The sequence below is a fragment of the Anguilla rostrata genome, chromosome 10, assembly GCF_018555375.3.
Source record: "Anguilla rostrata isolate EN2019 chromosome 10, ASM1855537v3, whole genome shotgun sequence".
Taxonomy (NCBI): domain Eukaryota; kingdom Metazoa; phylum Chordata; class Actinopteri; order Anguilliformes; family Anguillidae; genus Anguilla; species Anguilla rostrata.
This window is the reverse complement of record NC_057942.1, coordinates 28,072,979-28,092,469: the sequence shown is the minus strand read 5'-3', so window position 1 is coordinate 28,092,469 and position 19,491 is coordinate 28,072,979. Positions and strand designations below refer to the sequence as shown.

The following is a 19,491-nucleotide window of genomic DNA, read 5'->3' as shown; positions in this document are numbered from 1 at the left end:
ATTTTTTTTCACTGACAGAAACCAAACTATGCACCAAATGCACTGTTTATTTTTGCAATTATGTGTTCAGATGAAGTGGATTTACCAGTGTATGGAGATGTCAGTCACTGAATTATACTAGAGTAGGCAAAGTGAACTTTATACCCACAATCTAAATTATACTTCAGTAGTTTAACTGAATAACTGCTTTGGTGTGACTGAGTTCCAAGAGAGAATAAAAAGTTAAGGCTAGATACAAAACTGAATGACCAAAATTCAATTTTCAACAATAAACATATTTTAACATAATAAACATAAACACACAAGACTTCTCTAAATCCTCTGTCCACCTTGTTTCACCCCCAGACTCATCCACAAACAGTGAGCCAAGAGTTTCTGTATGAAACATGACAGGCGATAGTATTTGGTTGTCATTCATACTGCTAAAAAAACCTGGCTCACAAAACATCGAACAGCCTGATAAGGGTAATTGTCCTGTTCTCTGTTCTCCTCTCACCCCATTGGGTTCTTCTTGCTTTCCCTCCCGTCACCCGTCACCCGCACTCCTCTCAGCTGCCCTGGTCCCTCTGTATGATCTCTAGGTCCTCACAGTGCAGGTACTCGGGTTCAGAGGGCTGTGTCCAGGTGTGCGGGGGCAGGCTGGCCAGGCGCTCATGTGGGAACCGTAGTAACACAGTATCGTTGAACACGTCCAGAAAGCGTGGCGAGCAAGGGAGGGCCGTCTCCTCACAAGCACAGATCACCTGGCAACACTGTTAAAGGATCACGCACTCCTCAAATAGATCAACCTTCTTTGATTGGAACCAACCTAGTTAACATTGCCCAATAACGCAGGCAAAGGACAAACTACACATTGTTCAAATAGAACTGGTCTTTCACAGTACATGAGGAAACTGTCTTAGTTCATATTACTTAGCAGCAGTGGTGCAGGACCAATTTAATTTTGTTCGGAATGCAGTGGCCCTGTTAAAATACACAAGAGATCCCAACAGTAACACAAAGTCCCACCACACTGCTTCAGTCAAGAGTTCAACTTTAGTTTGAATATTGGGTGGTTGAAATGTATAGACCCTGAAAACTGCAAACCTCTAGGGGGGTCTTGGGGCATGTAAGAACTAAAAAAAAATAACACCTGTGATCTGGTGAATTCTAAAGGGAAAATACTTCAGACTACTGATCCCAATCACACACCATCTTTATTATAAGAAATTACATTGTGCTATATTATTGTATGGGGGGGGAGGTATTTTGCCTGTTTTGTAATACTGGGTGGTGTTGTAACTCCCCCCCCCCCCCCAAATAAATGATGCCCTTGGCTGTAGTGTTTACTAGGAATTGTTAATTGAAGTGAGAGATGACTCAGACAAATTTCTGACTCACAATATGATAAAAATTCAAATCAGGTCTTCAATGCTGGTGCATATAGGCGAGAGGCACAACTGGAGCTGAATTCAGTTATATGAAGGATACATCGGAAATGAAGCTGTAGTCTCTCTGAAGGTCCCGTTGCACCATCCTGAAATGAAGTCATACATTACCATTTTAAATCACGTGGTCTGCCTGTTATGACCCTAGCTACTAATACAGCCAGAGCTTAACTTAGCAACTCAAATTGGAGCAACATCTGTGGGGCATGAATTCAGATATACCCATCGGAAAGGGCACAAGGTATAAGGGCAGAACTCTACACTCAAATTAGGTACCTCTTTCCTCAGACTGAATTCAAACCCCAACCTAACTTTTTAAAATTATAATCACAAAGCCACTGTGTTTTAATGTTTTATGACAATACATTTTTCAATTTTTAGGACTTTGCTTCAGTAAGCTGTAATTAAACTACAGACTTGTGGAATTTGCAAGTCTGTAACCCCTTCAGCCAAAGCTGCACAGATTAATGGGCTTAATATGGGAATCAGCCCAATGCGGTTGATCAACCAATAGAATGTATGATCAGCTGTTGGCCATTGACAGTCAATTATACAACCGATGTTATGATGTTTTATTGTGAGCTGAACTTGAATAGGACATATGAACAGGCATGGGAAACATGGCCGGCGGTGACTTTGGGCAGGGGTGGGCTCAGCCCACCCAAACGTGCGTCTTGCCCACCCAATCAAAAGTTAAGAAAAAATAAAATAAAATAAAAAAAATAGCCCAGAAAATACCAGTACCGTTTCTAACTTCTGATTTGGTGGCCAGCCTACAGCTCGCCTCCGACGTGTTGAAACAGCTCGTTTCTCTGATGCAGTGTACTGCCGGTTGATTTAATTTATCGGTGTTACTGTGACGATAAGCGCGCTGTCATTTGAATGCATAACATGCAATTCCTCGCACCCGCGCCCACACCCACCAGCACCCCCCCCCCACCCCCCACCCCCCGGTCGACCGCACTGGGTGACACCAAAGTCAGGTATTGAGTAAATACCTTCTCCCTATTTACTTAATATAGAAGTACATATTAAAGCTGAAACCTACTAAATGCATTAAACCATGTTTAAAAGAGTTATGCAAAGCTGACTTAAAGTTATGCAGAGAAATTGTTGCTTTATTTAAATGTTATACATATTTATAACATTTATAACTTGTTGGCTTACGATAACAATAGTCATTTCAGAAATGCACAATGTCCAGCGCCTACCCTTCTGTCTTCTCTGCTTGACTTTCAAAGTGCCTTGTCTAAACCAAAACCCGTAGATATCTTACATTTCAAGGTGATCCAGATATGAAAGACCCGACAAAACATACCTGCATGTTACTACCGTAGGGTGTCCATCTTTGAGCTTAGCGTAAGTAAAGAACACAGCACATGCAGAGGGTCCTCACCTCTCCTGGATGCCATGGAAGCTGTTCCCCACAATGGTGAGCCAAGGCAGGGCCTGGGGGCTCCAGTTCCTCCACAGCAGGTTATTGTACAGGGCCTTGCCACAATGGATCAGGTAAAACAGCGTGGGTCTGGACACGGGCCTCTTGCCCTCCTGGCACGGTCGAACACACAAAGCGGGACGCTGTCAGGGGGTGGCACAGCCGCTGTCGCCAGGTACCCGTGTACTGCATCACAAACGCTGCCTACCTCGTTTTCCGTCAACACGGTGAAGCCTAGAGCCTGCAGCACCTCATGCTCCGCTGGGGAGAAGACTGGATCAAACACACTGCACTGCACTGGAGGTATCTACAAAAGAGGGCGACATTAACTCTCACATTATTCTGGGTGCATTGATTGATTGAGAACACTAACCAGAAGCACCCTATCAAGATTATGAGTAACAGGGTGGCTTACATTTACATATAGGCATGTAGCAATGGTCTTACACAGTGTGACTTACATAAGTTATGTTATTTAAGACAGACACAAGTTATATACAGACATGTTTAAGCAACAAACAGTGCTCAGGATCACAACCAATTGTAGTACTAGTCAGCATATAATCTTATAACAAAGTCAGATGCCATAGTAGGGGAAAAAGGGAAATAGAGAACATAGTATTATAAAGAATACTATGGGTTACGGAATACAGTACAAGATTTCGCTCAGGTACGGCTTGTAAAGCCATGCCAAATGTTCTGATTTCAGCATTTTAAGTGAGTGCAGGTGCAGTTTAATTTTCAGTCTGTCAAGGAAGATGGGTAGTCCTGATTGTAGTGGGGAGCTTCTTCTACTACTGGTGGGCCAGGATAGAGAAACTGTATTGGCAATAAGCATACTGTTTAACATGAGGACAGAGCACTTTAATGTATGTTCACTTACCCTCAGCGTGTCCAGCAGCAGTATAAGCATGGCCAGCTGGTATCGAGACGAAATGCAGGTAGAGAAGCTGCCCAGTCCGTAACACACACAGTCAAGCTCACCACTGTAGAGGCTAGAGTCATTCTCCAAGGTCCCCATGATCTCTGAGGCCAGAGAGCCTGACAGCAGCTCTGTAAAAAATAACAATGAGATGCACATGCATTTTGAGTCAGAGGAATGTATACAGTCAGTTTCAATAATCAATTAATCAATTAATAATCAGTTTCAAAGTCAATGGACATGAATTTTAACACATTCATACATATTCTGTTACATTCAGTAACACATTCTCATGATTTTGTGCATCGTGTTTTTAATGGCCCCCACATCAAGGTTATTTTCTATGAAATGTCTTCTGAAAATACTATTATGGTCAAAGAGGTTGGTCTGTTTATGACCCAGTTCATTTGACAGTGCTTGCAGAAAAGTGCAATCCAAGGAAATCAAAGTACTGTCATAGTCATCACTATTTTCATATGCAGACATAACTGTTTCTAGTTTGTTCGGTAAAAGTGTTGGTTTACCCTTCCATTCCAGCCAGAACTCTTCACCCCTCAGCTCAGCTCTAAGAATGGGAAACAAAATCTGAGACATTTGATTTAGACAAACACAAAAACATTCTTCATCAATGTTTTTCTTATTACTCGCATTCAGGAAAATGTCAAGCAAATCTCAATAAGAGAGATATTTTAACTTAAATTAGCTGTCCTATGTGAAACGTAAAATATTAGTGTGTAACCAGCTGGACGTGGGCTGTATTGTTTACACTGTCACGCTGCTTAACATTTGTGTGCTAAGCAGTTTTACTATACTCCCTATTCGTCAAAACTTAGCTGGACCTAGGGAGGAGTAACTAACGATACTGTAATTCAGTGGAATAAATAACTGATTCTCACATAGCCTCTGTGATTCTCCTCTGGATTCGGGACTTGTCCTCTGCATTCCCAAAATCTCTGTCAGCCGCTTGACACTGCTTCTCTCTCCTTGCTGCCCCCTTGCGACGGCGCGCCTGCTGCCACTCACCGCCGCTCCCGGCCATGTTACAACGACTGCAAGCCTGCATAATTGAAACTAGCATGAAACGTAATGTCGTATTTCCGGCACTTGCTAAATATCACCTAGACCTTATGGCTAATATTATGTATGTTAGGTATCTACCTAGCTAGCTAACGCCGGAATCACTGTACAACCATGATACCAAGACGGCTTGAAAGTAAAAACACGTGGCGTTAATTCATAGACATTTTCCCACACTGTACCTTGCGGTTTGTTTAGGAAAAGTGAACGGCATACTTAAGATTACGTAAAATTTATTCTTACCGTGAACAACCCCTGATTTGTTTACATTCTGGGCACAAGTTACGTGAGTGCAAGCGAATCTATCGCTGCAGTGTCAAGCTAACGACAATAACGACTTACGCGAGGGGGTGAAGGTCAGAAAGTTTCAGAATAAAAGTACCAACGCATTGGGTGAGAGGCAAGAATACATCCATCGCAGGCCACGCACAGCATTCACTCACACACTCATACCTGGGAGCAATTTAGACTCTCCAATTAACCTAACCTGCATGTCGTTGGACTGTGGAAGGAAACCGGAGTACCCAGAGGAAACCCACACTGACAGGGGAACCTGTGGGGACTGTGGAAGGAAACCGGAGTACCCAGAGGAAACCCACACTGACAGGGGAACCTGTAAACTCCTCACAGAAAGGACTCATTTGGGATTCAAACCAAGTATCTTCTTGCTTGTGAGGTAACAGTTCATGGTGGTTCAGTGCTCATACGTTCAACATAATGAAATTAATGAACCTCTTTGTGCAAATGCCAAATCTGGCCAATCCTTACCCCTTTAGGTAGTGTTCTATTTAAGCCATTTTCAAGTCTCTGTGTTGCTCATATCTGGAGTTATAATCCTAATATGAGTGACACAGAGACTTGAAAAAGGCTTAAATGAGGCAAGACACTTGTAACATTTACAGTACTACCTTAAATTTGTTTATATTCATAAATTAGGTTTGAAAAAATGGTACAAATGCAATTATCTTGGCGAAAATGCAAACAAACAAAATGTTGTTCTCCTTTAGTTTGCAATGAAACACATATGAACCAAGTAAAACTATTGTCCTGATCATAAATTCAGGACTTGACCAAAGGTGTGCAAAATCTGAAGGCGATATGCATAACTACTAAAGAAGCAAAGAGTATGCTGTGTACCCTGGTGTCCCTTAGTGTCTCCAAATCTATTCAAAATGTCTAAACTGTGTCTAAACTGTGTAAATCATAGCATAATCACATATTTCACTAAAAATCAACAGTTTAACTCATGTAACTTAATTTTGCATCATTTTCAAGTGGGAACCATATTCATGACTCAGCTACATGATTATTCGGTAGGCCCTAAAACCTTGGACTACAATTGCAGATTTCACCCAGCCAGGAGTTTTGTGTGCTAGCATTTTTCTTTGTCATAAAACTCTGTAGCATTTAAATTAACTATGACATCCAAAATGATAGGGAAAAGGGGGACCTTTATATGGGCATGAAGTCCTGATTCATTCACAAAATATTGCAGTCTTGTCCAAATAACACAATGACTTAACAAATTGGGACACGGGGAAACTATTGTTCCTGGCTCCACCCATTGAAGGGCACACAGAAGAAAAGCAAGGGAAGGATGCAAGGATGGAGGAATTAAGGAAATGAGGCAAATGGAAAGTCCTTACTCTTTCAAGTGTCAGATTGAAGCAATTCCAGATGTGGAAAATGGGGAGAGGTGAATCCACAGGTCAATCATTTATATGTCACTCCAAAAAAAATACTTCCTTCCACAAAGGTTGCACTTGTGTTTCCTTGCTTAAGAATCCTTTGGAAGCCTTCTAGCTCCTAGCTCCTGGAAGGAGCATTTAACAGGTTGGAGTGTGCTTAATTATGGTGAAACTTGATAAATTTCTGGGTCAGTCAAGGACCTACGAAACAGTTCAGTGACAAGGGTGAATAAAATGAGCGATTGGAATGAGCCCCATATGTGAATTTCATTTAATTTTGACCCATTTGGCCTCCATAGTAGGAAAGGATGCAAGGAAAGGAAGCAAAGAGGTAAAATAAAAAGGGATTGGAATGCACCCATTAAACTCTTCAGTGGGAGGAAATGAGTTTGAAGCTGCTTCACCAATAGAGAGGTGAAGCGGAAGTTACTGTAACAATAGATCTGGTATACTTCTCCATATCAAACCCTACATGCCAGCCAGATCCCTCCGTTCTGCTACCTCAGGACGCCTAGCACCTCCCCCTCTTCACACCTGCACTTCCAGAACACGTCTCCTGTCTGTTCTGGCCCCACGATGGTGGAATGACCTCCCTGTGGAGGTCAGAACAGCTGAGACTGTGACCCATTTCAAACGACGACTGAAGACCCACCTCTTCAGGCTGCACCTCTCCCCATCCCTCCCTTCCCCCCCGTAAATGACTAAACTTAGGGGTGTAACTAGGCAGCTGTTTAATAGGTGACTTAGTTGATGCGCCAGTCTTAACGACTACTTGTATTTTTATTTATTTTTATTTTTCCATAGATTGCGTTGTTGCCGTTCTCGTTGTTAGTGTTAATCAGTTTAACCACCAGGGTCCGAGTTGAACTATGCGGTTGTTCCCTGTACTTGGTACTTCTCTCTAGGGGTTTCGTCATACTTGTTCCTGGTTATGGTTATACACTTTGTTGTACGTCGCTCTGGATAAGAGCGTCTGCCAAATGCCTGTAATGTAATGTAATGTAATGTAATATCAAACATCATGGCAAAAGCTAAATATAAGTAAAGTATGCAGCATTTAAGTCTGGGTTTAAAGTATGTGTTTCAGGGTTTAAATATATTGCTATATGCTGGATACGATTGAATATCAATTATTAAAATGGCTTGTTCTGTGTTTTTAGATCACCACAGTAGGGACTGTTGTAATGCCACTGGTAGGGGTGTCTGTACTGATCTGTCATCCAAAACCACGCAATTTTTGCATCGGGAGTTGTGATGACTGCAGTCTGATGCAAAGCACAACATTTTAACTTATTAACTTGATCACACAGATGTATCCTCTCTGTCATCTGTAGCCTATCAAAGATAACCTGCAATCGTTGTCAAGTGCAAAGAGAAAAAAATCTAAATTTTCCGATTAAAACAACGGACAGGATATCTGTGGTCACAGACAATGAACAGATAGGACAGTAAATTATGTTTTATATATTTTTTATTAAAAGATTATTTTAAAGAAATCAAGGGGCATCAAGTAATGCTTAGGTGATTTTAAAGATGGTTTTTTAAATGTCATTTCTTTAAAACTGAAAAAAGTGTGGCCACTGTCACTGAAGTTTTTAAAACATTGTCCAAGATGGAAAATGCACAACACGGTGCATTCAGAACGCGGTTACAGAGCAACATTCTTCTGTGTCAATAAAAACTCCCCCTCAATCGTGCAAAACCAGATAGGGCAGTTAATATTTGGAATTGGCAAAGAACACTGCAAAGATTAAACATAGAGCCTGTGAACCCCTTTGAACCTTTTCCACATTTTATTGCATCAGTGCCGGGTTGTTTATGTAACTTGTCTACACCAGCGCTACTCAACTCCAGGTCCTGCAGACAGCAGTGTCTACAGGTATATGCTCATACCATGCACTACACTCCCTCATTTCCCAAAATGGCAGACTATTTTGTCAGATGAAAAGACAGATTTTTCTGAGCCAAGTCACAACTCATGGTATGAATGAATAAATTAATGAATATGAATGAATGTAGTTTATTTCAGTCATACATTATAAGGAACAAAATTTGACAATTTGTTTGTACAGGGTACAGTGAAACATACTAGCACTTAAAATATCTTAGCAATTACAACTTAGATTTTTCCTGACTGCTCTTGACTTTCAGCGATTTCCTGTCCTCTTCAAAACTAAATTGCACTTGAAAGATATTTAGAAAACATTTATTTGTACTATTAAAACAGTAAGTGGGATACAGCGCAATGCAAGATTAGTATTGATTATATTCTTTTATATTTGTGCTTATTTACAAACTGCATGAGAGTAAATTTGGTTAGTCAACACGTAGAACCTTTTTCCAAGATACTATGCCAGTAATATAATCCTTAAGATTTGGGTCTTATTAGTAGCAATTCCAACCTTGGTCAACCATCTTATATTCATAGTGCAATTCATATATTAATGTCCTACTGGAGTCACCTAAGCATTATACACAGTAAAATTGAAGATATGAACCTGATGAACAGAGTAGCCGTTGTTCAGCATTACTCCAGGAACTAGTCAATAAAAAAAGAGAAAATGAGACCAACCACATTTTTTCTGAAAAAGATTTACTGCAAAAAATGTCTTATGTGTGAGACAAGATGTCAAACATTTTAAAAGTTCTGAGCTCTCAGGAAAACACTCACCTTCTTTGATGTGACGGTAGTCTAGTGCCTCAGCTCTTCCAGCTAAAGTTATGTTTTTAGAATGACAATGCTCTGGAGTACCACTCCTCATGTTTTGTTCACCTCCAAACTGAACATGGGCAGATTCCGGCACATAAATATTTTGGTAGCTGTGAAAATATGAAACCGAATCTTACTCAGGCTCGCACGTTTACAAATAAAACGTTCTAATACCAATTCAGTCTTCTTAAAATGAATTAATATATGTACCATATACATTATTACTGAGCATATATCCAAAATATGGAGCTTGGTTTTCACCACTTTATACTGCAGATTTTAAACATCACATGTACAAAAGTGTATCAAAACAGGCAATCACTTTATTTATTCCCATTTAAAAAGCAACCAAAAACAACTTTTTTTTAACCTGTAATTACTTCTCTTCCTCTATTTCTCTAGTCATTCTCAAGAAACTTTCTGCGTTATGGATGGGAATCAGGAATTACACTGGGATGAACCAGCCAGCGGTATTTAGAGTAATGGTGGACTTGTCTTTTAGCTACAGGTACATTCCTACCAGTTTATTTAACCGAGAGTTCCCCATCCCAGCAGCTGATGACATTCTGTCCCCGAGGATAAAACAGGTGTTCCTGTAAATAACTAGGAGGAAGCTGGTACACTATAAATAGGTGAAATGAAATATTCCTTACCCACAAAAAGATATCTACATACACAAAATAAATACATCTGTAATCTATTGGGTATCCATTTCGTATAAGCGATCAGAGACCTGAAAATGTGGGGAAATACTAAAGCAAGTCTGCTTCTTGCTGACTAGCTGAACAGCTCTATGCTAGTGGAGTATTTCTTAATTCACAACCACTGTTGGGTGGGGATGGGTATGCTCTCAGTCAATGTGCCATTTCACACACATCATTCAACATGCCAGACAGGATATTTTGACCACAGTACCCAGAGAAGAAGAGCTCTTCAATTATATTTCCCAGGAGGCCACATTTGACTACTGTCCCATTCTTGATGATAATAAAAAAACAGGAAAAACAAAAAATAACAAAGACAGTTTTATTTTTGTACACTGGTGTTTATGGTCTGTGGACCACATCACTTGGCCATATCAATGAGGCTCTGCAGCGAAGTCGGCACCCAGGTCTTCTCCCCCTGCACAAACACCACCCCGCGGTCGATGTAGATGACAATGCGGCCAAAGGTGTATAGCTGCTTGCCCTCGTGTCGCTTTGCCACCAGAGGCATGAAGACGATGTTGTTCTCCTCTGCTTTGGCTTGGATGAGGTCCTTGAAGTTGGTCGGCACGCCTGCTGCACCAATGGCGCGCTGGGCAACGCTCTCTGCCTCCCGACGCTCCTGCAGGGCCTCGTACTGGAAGTCCTTGCGCCTTTCCGTGTGCGTCAGGTAGGCAATGTTCTCCCGTGCACCCGGCTGAAGGTACACGCCTGGCCAGGAGGAAAGAAAGAGTGTGAAATATTCCCCTAGATGGCTACACTACAGATGGAGGTCCCTGGTCCTTGGGCAGAGACCGTTTGCCTGAAAATGTCTATGTAACTGTGCTGTTTTAATGTCTCCACCTGTTAGTCTGACCCTAAACCAGCTCATAACTAGTTCAGTGAAGTCCTTTCTGGCTCATAACTGGCTATCTAGTCACTATACTTCCCCCGGACTCCAGTAAATGGGTGCAGTACTATTAAAATAACACATATAATGCTACGCCATTGGACTTGAAAATTCTAATTCTTGTTATGTTAAAATGATCCTATCTGCTCACAGAACTCAATTGTAAATTTAACAACTGGACTGTCATCTGGACATTTTTATACAGACCTGACCACAGAAGTCTCATTACCATATTATAATAGCATTAATATTGTGCCTTATGAACATTACAGTATGCCACTAAGGGTGCAAAGGCTTGCAAGGCCACTTCTGGGTTCTATTTCCGGTTACTGTTGTATGTTTAGTGATGTATGTCACCCTCCTGCAGACCAACACATTATTCCAAACACTTGAATTTTTGCAGTTTACAAAACAGATTCACTAAGTACAAAATTATACACATTATAACTTATTTTCTACATACGTTATGATGATATACATATATACAACTGTATTTGAGAAACCACAAGTTGCTGTCTAAATCATTCATTCTCCCCATACTTATGTTATGTACTAGCATTGGCCCGAGCCCAAATTATTGTTCCAGAGAGAGAGAGAGAGAGCGAGTTGGAGGTGCATGTGAGACATGGGGAGTGAGCAAAACTACTACAAGACAGACAGTACTGACCGATTCCAGACGACACTGCGCGATTCATGATGTCCAATGCTTCATTGAACTTCTCCTTGACCAGGGGGTGGGCCAGCACTGTGTCAGAGAACATGGACTTCCAGCCCAGATACCACTTAGTGATCTCCTCATAGTTTGGGCTGTTACTGAGCCAGGAGCACAGAACCTGCAAATTAAGACAGGTACACTGAAACTCTCCAAAACTCACTCGCTCACACACAAAAACATTAACACTCGCTCACACACATGCATATAATTCATGTAGATCACACACGCACATGCACACAGAAACATGCACACACACACCTGCAGCCATTTGGGGAAGAAATTCTTGTCCAGCAGCCCGACCAGACTAGACAGGGACAACATGCCTTCCCAGTCCATGACCCAGTGAAAAGGGTCCATGTGCTGCTGATGGGGGTTCACCACCAGCTCTCCCAGACACAGCGCTGGAAAGGAGAGGGAGAGGTTAACGCTCATGACCTCTGGGGTCAACCGCAATACAGCCAAACTCAGCCAAAACCTTACTGCTGAATCACAACAGCACAGAGAAACAAACTAAATATAATGTAAACCTCGAAACAGTCATTTGATAACTTTTATGAAAGGGGAGGAGTTAATGATGACGGACAGAAAAACCGTAGGGATTGGTGAATGGGGGGAGGCTCACCCAGCTTGGGCACAATGTTCTTGACCATGAAGGCCTCCCAGGCACCCGGGGTGAAGACCTCCTTCCAGGGCTGCAGAATGAGGCGGGCAGAGCCGTCGCTGGGGTGCCAGCGCTGCAGGGCGTGGGCCAGTTTGCTGCGGATGGGCGGGTAGAGGGGCTCCAGTCGCCCCTGCAGCAGCGGCAGCCAGGGGTGCAGCCAGGAGTGGATCGGGACCGTGTCCGTCAGAGGGTTCCAGTTCTCCACCTGAGGGGAGGGCGGGAAGGGGATGGGACACATTCACGTGTCACATCAATTTGGCAGCCTGCTTTGAGTAACCAGCATCAGATGTTCTGTTGAATCTGATCAAAATAAAACGATTATCCCAGAGAAAAGGAGCATGGCATCTAACAGCATAAGGGTTATGCAGTCTGTACTTGCCCATGCACAGTATGTGAAGTTTGATTGTCAGTGACAGATGATGCGTACGTGTGGCCGTTTGCACTGAACGGGAAACAGCATTTTTTTAGCACAGGTGTCGAGTGGCTAATGGCATGCAGTAGCATTAGCACTGAGTGGCGGTGTTGCTCTCAGCACTATGGGCGGTCGCATCCTTTCGTATAGCACATATGGCGTGCTGTGACTTAGCCACCTCTCTCTGTAGTCTGGGGAAGATGAGCTGCTCCAGCAGATGGTCCAGAATCCAGAGGGGCAGCAGTGGGGCCCAGCTCTCCACACAGTCCACCATAGGACCCACGATCCTGGGCTGCCACTGAGATACCGCGGTCCTCATCACTGGGATCCACACCTCCCACAGCAGCCTACATGCCCACACACAGCCACACAATCACGCACATGCGCGGAAAACATGCACACACACAGCAGATAAGGTTTTGAATCAAAAGACAACAGTTGGTAGTTCTGAACAGTTAGAATGTTTTGAAACACTGATGAAGAATACCAGTTCATATGCATATGGAGTCATACGTAGGTGAAACCAATGAATCAAAACTTAATTGAATCATTAGGGACAGCTGTTTTCTGGTGCACTTTTTCACAGCATTGATTGAATGATGCTTCCTCACAATGCTTTATTTTCTTGCTTGGCTTGACTCAAACCTATATATCCTATGATGATTCTGAGTATATAAAATGAAGGCTTCAGATATCATGCCATATCCAGTATGTTTCTTATAAATGCATATACTGCCATATATACTGTCACCTGCAGAAAATTATTTTCAAAACGTGCCAAAACTGATAACGATGTCTACTCTTCAGAATGCACACCATACCTCTACCCTTCAGGAAGTACACCGGCTAATTTGCAGACTAAGTGGTATCTACATTCTCTATTGAATGAGAATGGTCTTACAATATCTATGCTTGACTATTGACACTTTGGTTTCACTCCACCGATCTCGGAATACAAGTGCCACAATAGGACCTATACCTGAATGAACCAGTTAAGGTTAATTCAGGTATAGGCCAGACAGTACCTGTGGTATGGGTCCATGTGGGAGCTGTCAGGGTTGCTATGGTGAAGCTGGCCAGATTCTAGAATGGCTCGCCACTGCCCCACCTCCTCCAGTTTGTATGTACTGTCCTGTGAGAAGTGAGTAAGGAAGACAGCTTTATCAAACCCTGCCACATAAACCTACATGAACTAAAGTGCCACCAGGCTAAGGATGACAACTGCGATTTGCAGCTCGTGATCAAATGAATATTTTTAACCCAATGGCTGCATTTAAGTTACCCCTTAAGCCCTCAAGCCCTTAGGGATGGCTCTCATTGTGGTTATGTGCCATGATGTCATCAAGCATCATTTCCAGTGACTAAGGGGCAGTAAAAAGAGGAATTCTGTAATGAGCCTTAAAATCAACATATTCTTTAACATATTCTGCTGTCCTCACCTATATCAGTGAATGACACAAGTACCATGTGTCTCAAAAGAATTGATGTGGGAACTGAAGTTTCTGAGATAGAAATTGTATTTAATCAAATCGGTAGGCCAATAAAGATATAATGCAAGTAAAAAAAAAAAAATCAAAATGTATAAACGCTATATAAGAATGCATTTGAATTAGCTGCTACTGAATTGCTTTTAGAATTGCTAATGAATTGTTATGTTTGTGACTGAATTGTTACCACTGTCTACCAATGTCACCACCTGCTTTGCTAATTATTACGGTTGATTTGAAAAACCTTACTGTGGCCACTGTTTTGGAATAACATTCAGCCCCTAGGACATGGCACTTCCCAAATGAGGGCTTGAGGACTTAACCATGCGTATGCCATTCCACCATGAAAATTCACATTTTGGCCACATAATTATTTTAAAACAAAACTAAAATTGAAAGAATGATCTGACATCACTAGCTAGACAAGTATACCAAGCTAGTGATGGGCATTTGCCTAAAAATAAATCTGCTACAGTTATTCAAGTGCTCACTTGGATTGTTGAATAGAAATGGTGTATTTCTGATTTTAACTCAAAAACCCTGCTCATAGGTGAACCCACGTTGTCTCAAAAAGATACACATATAGTGCCATGGTGCATTGACTGTTGGCCTGATTTACTAAGACCTTTAGCATGAGCAAAACTTTAAAGACACGCAAAAATAATAACACAACCAATGACTGGTGTAAATCAAATACCATGACCAACCATTGGTCATGTTATTGATTTTGCCTGTGCTAAAAATGTTGCACGTGCTAAACGTCTCAGTAAATGAGGCCCTGTGTTAGTACGCGACTGCACGTGCGTGCGTATTTGTGTGTGTAAACCAGCCGAGGTACTGGGTGTCTCAGGGGACTCTGACCTTCAGAGGGTCCCAGCCCCGAAGCTGGTCCCGCAGAAGGGGGTGCACCACCGCCACGGCAAGGTCACCCAGGCCGAGGGACTTGTACTCCTCGTAATAGTCATTCTGCAGCGTCTCGAAGATGTTGGCGCATTCCTGCAGGGTCAGAGGCGGCGCCCCCTGGTCACTCGCGACTCCGGACTCGGCTGCCTCAAACCGCTCCACCAGCTCCATCACCCCCTCCAGGCGACTCAGAGCGTCCTGCTCCTCCGCCATCTTCTCCTGCAGGACGCTGCTCTCGTGCGACAGGGACACCACCAAGTCACGCTCGTGCTGCAGCCTCCTTGCGCTCTGGACCGCAGCAGAAACAGAAAGAGGAAAAAAAGACGGTGAGAAAGACTCCAAAATGGAGAGATGTACATCTCAACAAAAACATGTTTTTAATGTACAAAAATGCCAAGTTACTCAGGCATACAAAGTGCTGTCTAAAAGTCAAAAGCCAAAACTTGCAAAATCTAGGCCAGCCATTAAAAGTATTGATATCAGAATGAGGCCAAGATTCAACAAACAATATTGCCTATTTTATCTCACACAAATTAAACAAGCTCTATTCCAAAGCACTGCTACCTAATGTTTCCTAAATCATTTAATGTAACTTGTCCCTGTTTTTTTTATCTTACCATCTGAAGAGAATGGTAATTCAAACATTGTGTTTCAAACAACATTAGATAGCCTATATAACACTACACCCTAGTGGTTGCACGCAATATTATTAAGTGCTGAAAAAATGAATCATTGGATTTTTGTTGGATTGACTAAATAAAATTGTAGACAGTGGTTGCAATGACGTATAGGTGACGCCTTCAACTTAATCAGCTTGTCACAGCCTACTTAATAAATACTGCATGCAACCACTGTCCAAAGATTTTTTTTTGTGTAAATATGGGATAGTGAAAAGCTACGTTCAGTTTGCTATTTACAGACGCTTAGTTAGCAAGTTATGGCTTATGCCAAAAGCGAAACTGGTGGTTCAGGAGGGAGGATGATGCCGTGTTCCAGTTATGGGATTGCGGGGGGGGGGGGGGGGGGTCAGAGTCTTACCTGCAGGATGTCCTGCTCGGTTAAGTCAATCAGCAACTGCAGGTTGTGCCCCAGCTCAGGCAGGGCGAAGCCGGAGGGCTTCTGGTCACGCGCGGCCACACTGAGAGGGGCCTCCTCTGGCACACTGTGCTTCTTGCTTAGCTGGCTGTAACTGTAGTAAACCTTCTGCTCCCGGCCAGTCATGTCAATCACCTGCAAAAAAACCCATGCTTACACCATGTAAGATCAACGTCATTGTGCACTGCTTCCATGCTCACTGTGAAGAACTTTGTGGGTTCTAAGCATTTTGCTTTTTAAAATTGTATTTGGACTTTATTTTAACCAGGCAGATCAAGTGAGAACTCAATTCACTTTTGTGGTAATGGTCTAGCGAATCAGTGGGTAGGAAATAAAAGGGATTGTGAGTAGCTAGTCAGATATAAGCGTGATGCGTGATGGACAGATTTAGAGAGCCAGTTTTGTGAGAATTTGCCCAGAACTTAAGATTTCCAAGGGATCTGAGTCAGGACCACAGTTTAATGTCCCAGCCAAAGCACCTTTTTACCTGTGCAGTGCCCCCATCACTGTGCTGGGGATTTGGATTTATATTTGGTACAGAGAGAAGAGTGCCCCATATACTGGCCCAACTGGCTTACCTTCTGCAGTTTGTTAATTCCTTAACAAATTCTCTAACCAAGCAGGTGTGAAAAACCTTAACGTGAACCCTGATATGATATAATTCCAATACCGGTCCTATATAATCCAAGTGCATACCCTATGTACTGGCCAGCGTCCTGAGAACATCTGCAATCACCAGGTCGAATGTGGAGCATGAGACAACTTGCTTATAAATCGTGTTATACAAAAAGACTAATTGACTGAATACATGTACTGACCTTGTGAGCATACTTTAATGAATGTTTCGCATTGTGGAATCTGAGAGGTCTACACCAAGACATTTAAAGACATGCACAGCCCCACAGGAGTAAAACTCACTGAAAGAAATGTGCCCTCACCTTGACCTGGGCCAGTTCTCCCGCTGGGGTAGTCACACTTCTGCCTGCCAGCTTGCCTCGAGCCTTCAGCTCATCCACCGTCCTGTAGGAGTATTTGGGCTTCTTTTTCCCTGTGCCCGGCTCTCGCCGCCATTGCCCCAACTCTCGCTGAAATTCCTGGACACAGCGAGATGGAGACAACTATAAGGACGAATTTCAGTGAGGCACATAATTTTAGCCAATGAGGACTTCTTTCCATGGGTCATCAAAATAAGAAATTGCTGGTAATGATGACATACAGTGACATATGTTAAGCAACTGAACAGGACATCAATGGCATATAAAAGTTTTTCCTCCCAAGAAATTAACGCATATATTCCAAAGTTAGGATAGGTGCCCCGTAGCTTTGATATTAAATGAATAACACGTTTATTTATGAAAGTTCAATATTTTTTTTCATGAAAAGATATCAGCCACTACCATTCATATGTAGTGATTACCTGATATGAAAATACAGTAACAGAAGAAGATCCAAATTTGGAGAGAATTTATACTAAACAGTCAATTATGGATATTGCTGCCAGAATTACAGGTAAGTATAATTTGAATAGATGTGCATGTCATTTGTTACCCAAACCAGGTAATACTCAACTAAATAATAACACTGCTGGTAATTGTGCTGAGTTCTGTGCAGTGAATGTTACTGCACAAATGTGAAGTTGCAGCAAGTGCTGAAGCAGTTAGGAGCTAGCCTTTACCTTTTCCTCATCCTCCTCGGAGTCGACCACAGGAAAATCCTGCAGTGACTGCTGTGTCCTCTCATTGCCATATGCCCCAACTGCGCCCTTACCCTTCCGTACTTTGGCTTCAATCGGATTCACAATACCTGTGAAACAGAATCAGACAGCCATATGACGCCCTGCCATACTGACCTGTTCTCATCACACCCGATGATGCATGTCACAAGATGTCTGATTTCATGATAACACTTCACGATGCAAACCACTGCAAACCATTTTCAAACATGATTTGTCCCCAGCTTTTACCCTGTGCATTCTTTCCCAGGCCTTTTCCTGGCACATAGCCCATCTTCTGCAGCAACTTTTGGCCAATCCCACGAGTGTGCTTCTCCCAGTTCCCCAGATCCTGCCCGGCTCGGATACCACCAGCAAATGTCTTCTGGGAACTTTTGAAGTTCCCACCCTAGAGAGCCCACACAAGTACACACGGAGACACCAGTAGCTATAAGTAAAAAGGGAACGATAGTCGATGTCAAATTTATGTGAAAGTGAGAAAATGGGGACACTTCTACCGTTTGCAATTTCTTGGGTGCAGTTTCTCGAGGCGGGGGTGGAGGGCCATCTCCTTCGGTCTCAGAATCATCGGAATCACGTTGCTGCTGTTTCTCCTCTGCAGCAGTCTTCCGGAGACCTGCACTCACAAAATTCACTGGTGCCGAGTAATCCTTGGACCTGAAAACAGAGATGATCATTCTTTAACACCGATTCATTCCACGACTGTATGACCTGCCTAGCAAATGTTCATTTGATGTGGCGATTAAATCTCTTCGTTTAATTTTAGAAGAACGATGCAACTAGCTTAACTAAATAACGGCAACTTACCTCTTCCCTCCGAAGCTGGGTCTCTCGTCGTCCGAGTCGTGTTCAGCCCATATTCCATAAGTGGCTTCCTCCTTGGTCTGTCGATGTCGGCGGCGGTCGGGGTTGAATTCATTTGCCAGATCCCATTCTGTCACTTCAAATTTTTCAATCTCCACCCCATCATTATCCTGCTCGTCAGTCCGCCCGTACAGGTGGGACATAGACATATTGTTGGACCTGATGGCGAGACAGAAACGCACAAACATGAGCTAACCAGCATGCCGATTGGGAGACAAAAAAAATTAGAATAAAACATGACTTTGTTAACCTTCGTTATAAAAGGTAATAATTCCAATTGGATATACAGCTAACCAACTAAATTAGCTAACATAACATCAGTCTGATATATGGTTAACAGATCAGTTAAGGTCATTGTCAAAAGCTAGCTAATGGGTTAGCTTCAGGTTTATTTATATAAGTATATATAAGTACATTACCTCGCAAGTGGTTCCTTGTGGATTACGCTACACGATTTCTCTGAAAATTGCAACCAATGTCTTCAAAAACATTCAACTGTCGTAAACACAATGCACTTCCTGTAGAGCCAACATCAATCGAATCCCACCTTTGCACTAACGAAGACAAATAGTTCCGTATTTATGTTCAGAGGATTTAGTAAACGTCTCTATTCTATAAAAAATACACGACTTATCCTAAATTAATTGATTTATTGAGATGTGGGTGTGGGCAATCAATGTTTGTAGGAAATAAATACAGTCATAAATATCTCGATGGGGACAGCTGGATGGAACTTATTTTTGATCAGCGGAGGTTTAACAGCACAACAC

The 19,491-nt window shown here is 42.5% G+C and overlaps 2 protein-coding genes across 4 annotated transcripts; both read right to left on the bottom strand.

The window, feature by feature from the left end:
- Positions 1-27: 27 nt before the first annotated feature.
- Positions 28-5,298, bottom strand: srrd (SRR1 domain containing). Of its 3 annotated transcripts, none has more exons than XM_064296332.1 (8): positions 5,204-5,298; positions 4,681-4,841; positions 4,309-4,349; positions 3,746-3,915; positions 3,071-3,169; positions 2,824-2,975; positions 1,471-1,516; positions 28-743 (listed from the first exon to the last, which is right to left on the bottom strand). In XM_064296332.1, exons 2-8 carry the CDS (start codon positions 4,821-4,823, stop codon positions 549-551), a joined length of 846 nt encoding a protein of 281 aa, XP_064152402.1. In that variant the 5' UTR covers positions 4,824-4,841; positions 5,204-5,298; the 3' UTR covers positions 28-548. The 3 variants fall into 3 exon arrangements, with proteins under 3 accessions (XP_064152402.1, XP_064152401.1, XP_064152403.1); XM_064296331.1 differs by having other exon boundaries at positions 5,105-5,216; XM_064296333.1 differs by having other exon boundaries at positions 4,681-4,833; positions 5,105-5,206.
- A 4,264-nt stretch (positions 5,299-9,562) lies between these two features.
- On the bottom strand, positions 9,563-19,293 carry tfip11 (tuftelin interacting protein 11). Its single transcript, XM_064296317.1, has 14 exons — positions 19,141-19,293; positions 18,665-18,880; positions 18,355-18,514; positions 18,089-18,245; positions 17,801-17,928; positions 17,064-17,219; positions 16,069-16,260; positions 14,989-15,318; positions 13,666-13,772; positions 12,819-12,987; positions 12,190-12,433; positions 11,826-11,968; positions 11,520-11,685; positions 9,563-10,674 (listed from the first exon to the last, which is right to left on the bottom strand). Exons 2-14 carry the CDS (start codon positions 18,868-18,870, stop codon positions 10,325-10,327), a joined length of 2,508 nt encoding a protein of 835 aa, XP_064152387.1. The 5' UTR covers positions 18,871-18,880; positions 19,141-19,293; the 3' UTR covers positions 9,563-10,324.
- Between the last annotated feature and the right edge of the window lie 198 nt (positions 19,294-19,491).

Coding starts and splice junctions, on each gene's coding strand:
- srrd (XM_064296332.1), bottom strand. CDS start 4,823: ATGGCCGGGAGCGGCGGTGAGTGGCAGCAGGCGCGCCGTCGCAAGGGG. Junction 3,916..4,308: donor GTTCTGGCTGGAATGGAAGG/GTAAACCAACAC, acceptor TATTTTTTACAG/AGCTGCTGTCAGGCTCTCTG. Junction 2,976..3,070: donor CCGTGTTGACGGAAAACGAG/GTAGGCAGCGTT, acceptor CGACCGTGCCAG/GAGGGCAAGAGGCCCGTGTC.
- tfip11 (XM_064296317.1), bottom strand. CDS start 18,870: ATGTCTATGTCCCACCTGTACGGGCGGACTGACGAGCAGGATAATGAT. Junction 17,929..18,088: donor CCTGGGAAAGAATGCACAGG/GTAAAAGCTGGG, acceptor TCTGTTTCACAG/GTATTGTGAATCCGATTGAA. Junction 12,434..12,818: donor TCCCCAGACTACAGAGAGAG/GTGGCTAAGTCA, acceptor CCCTCCCCTCAG/GTGGAGAACTGGAACCCTCT.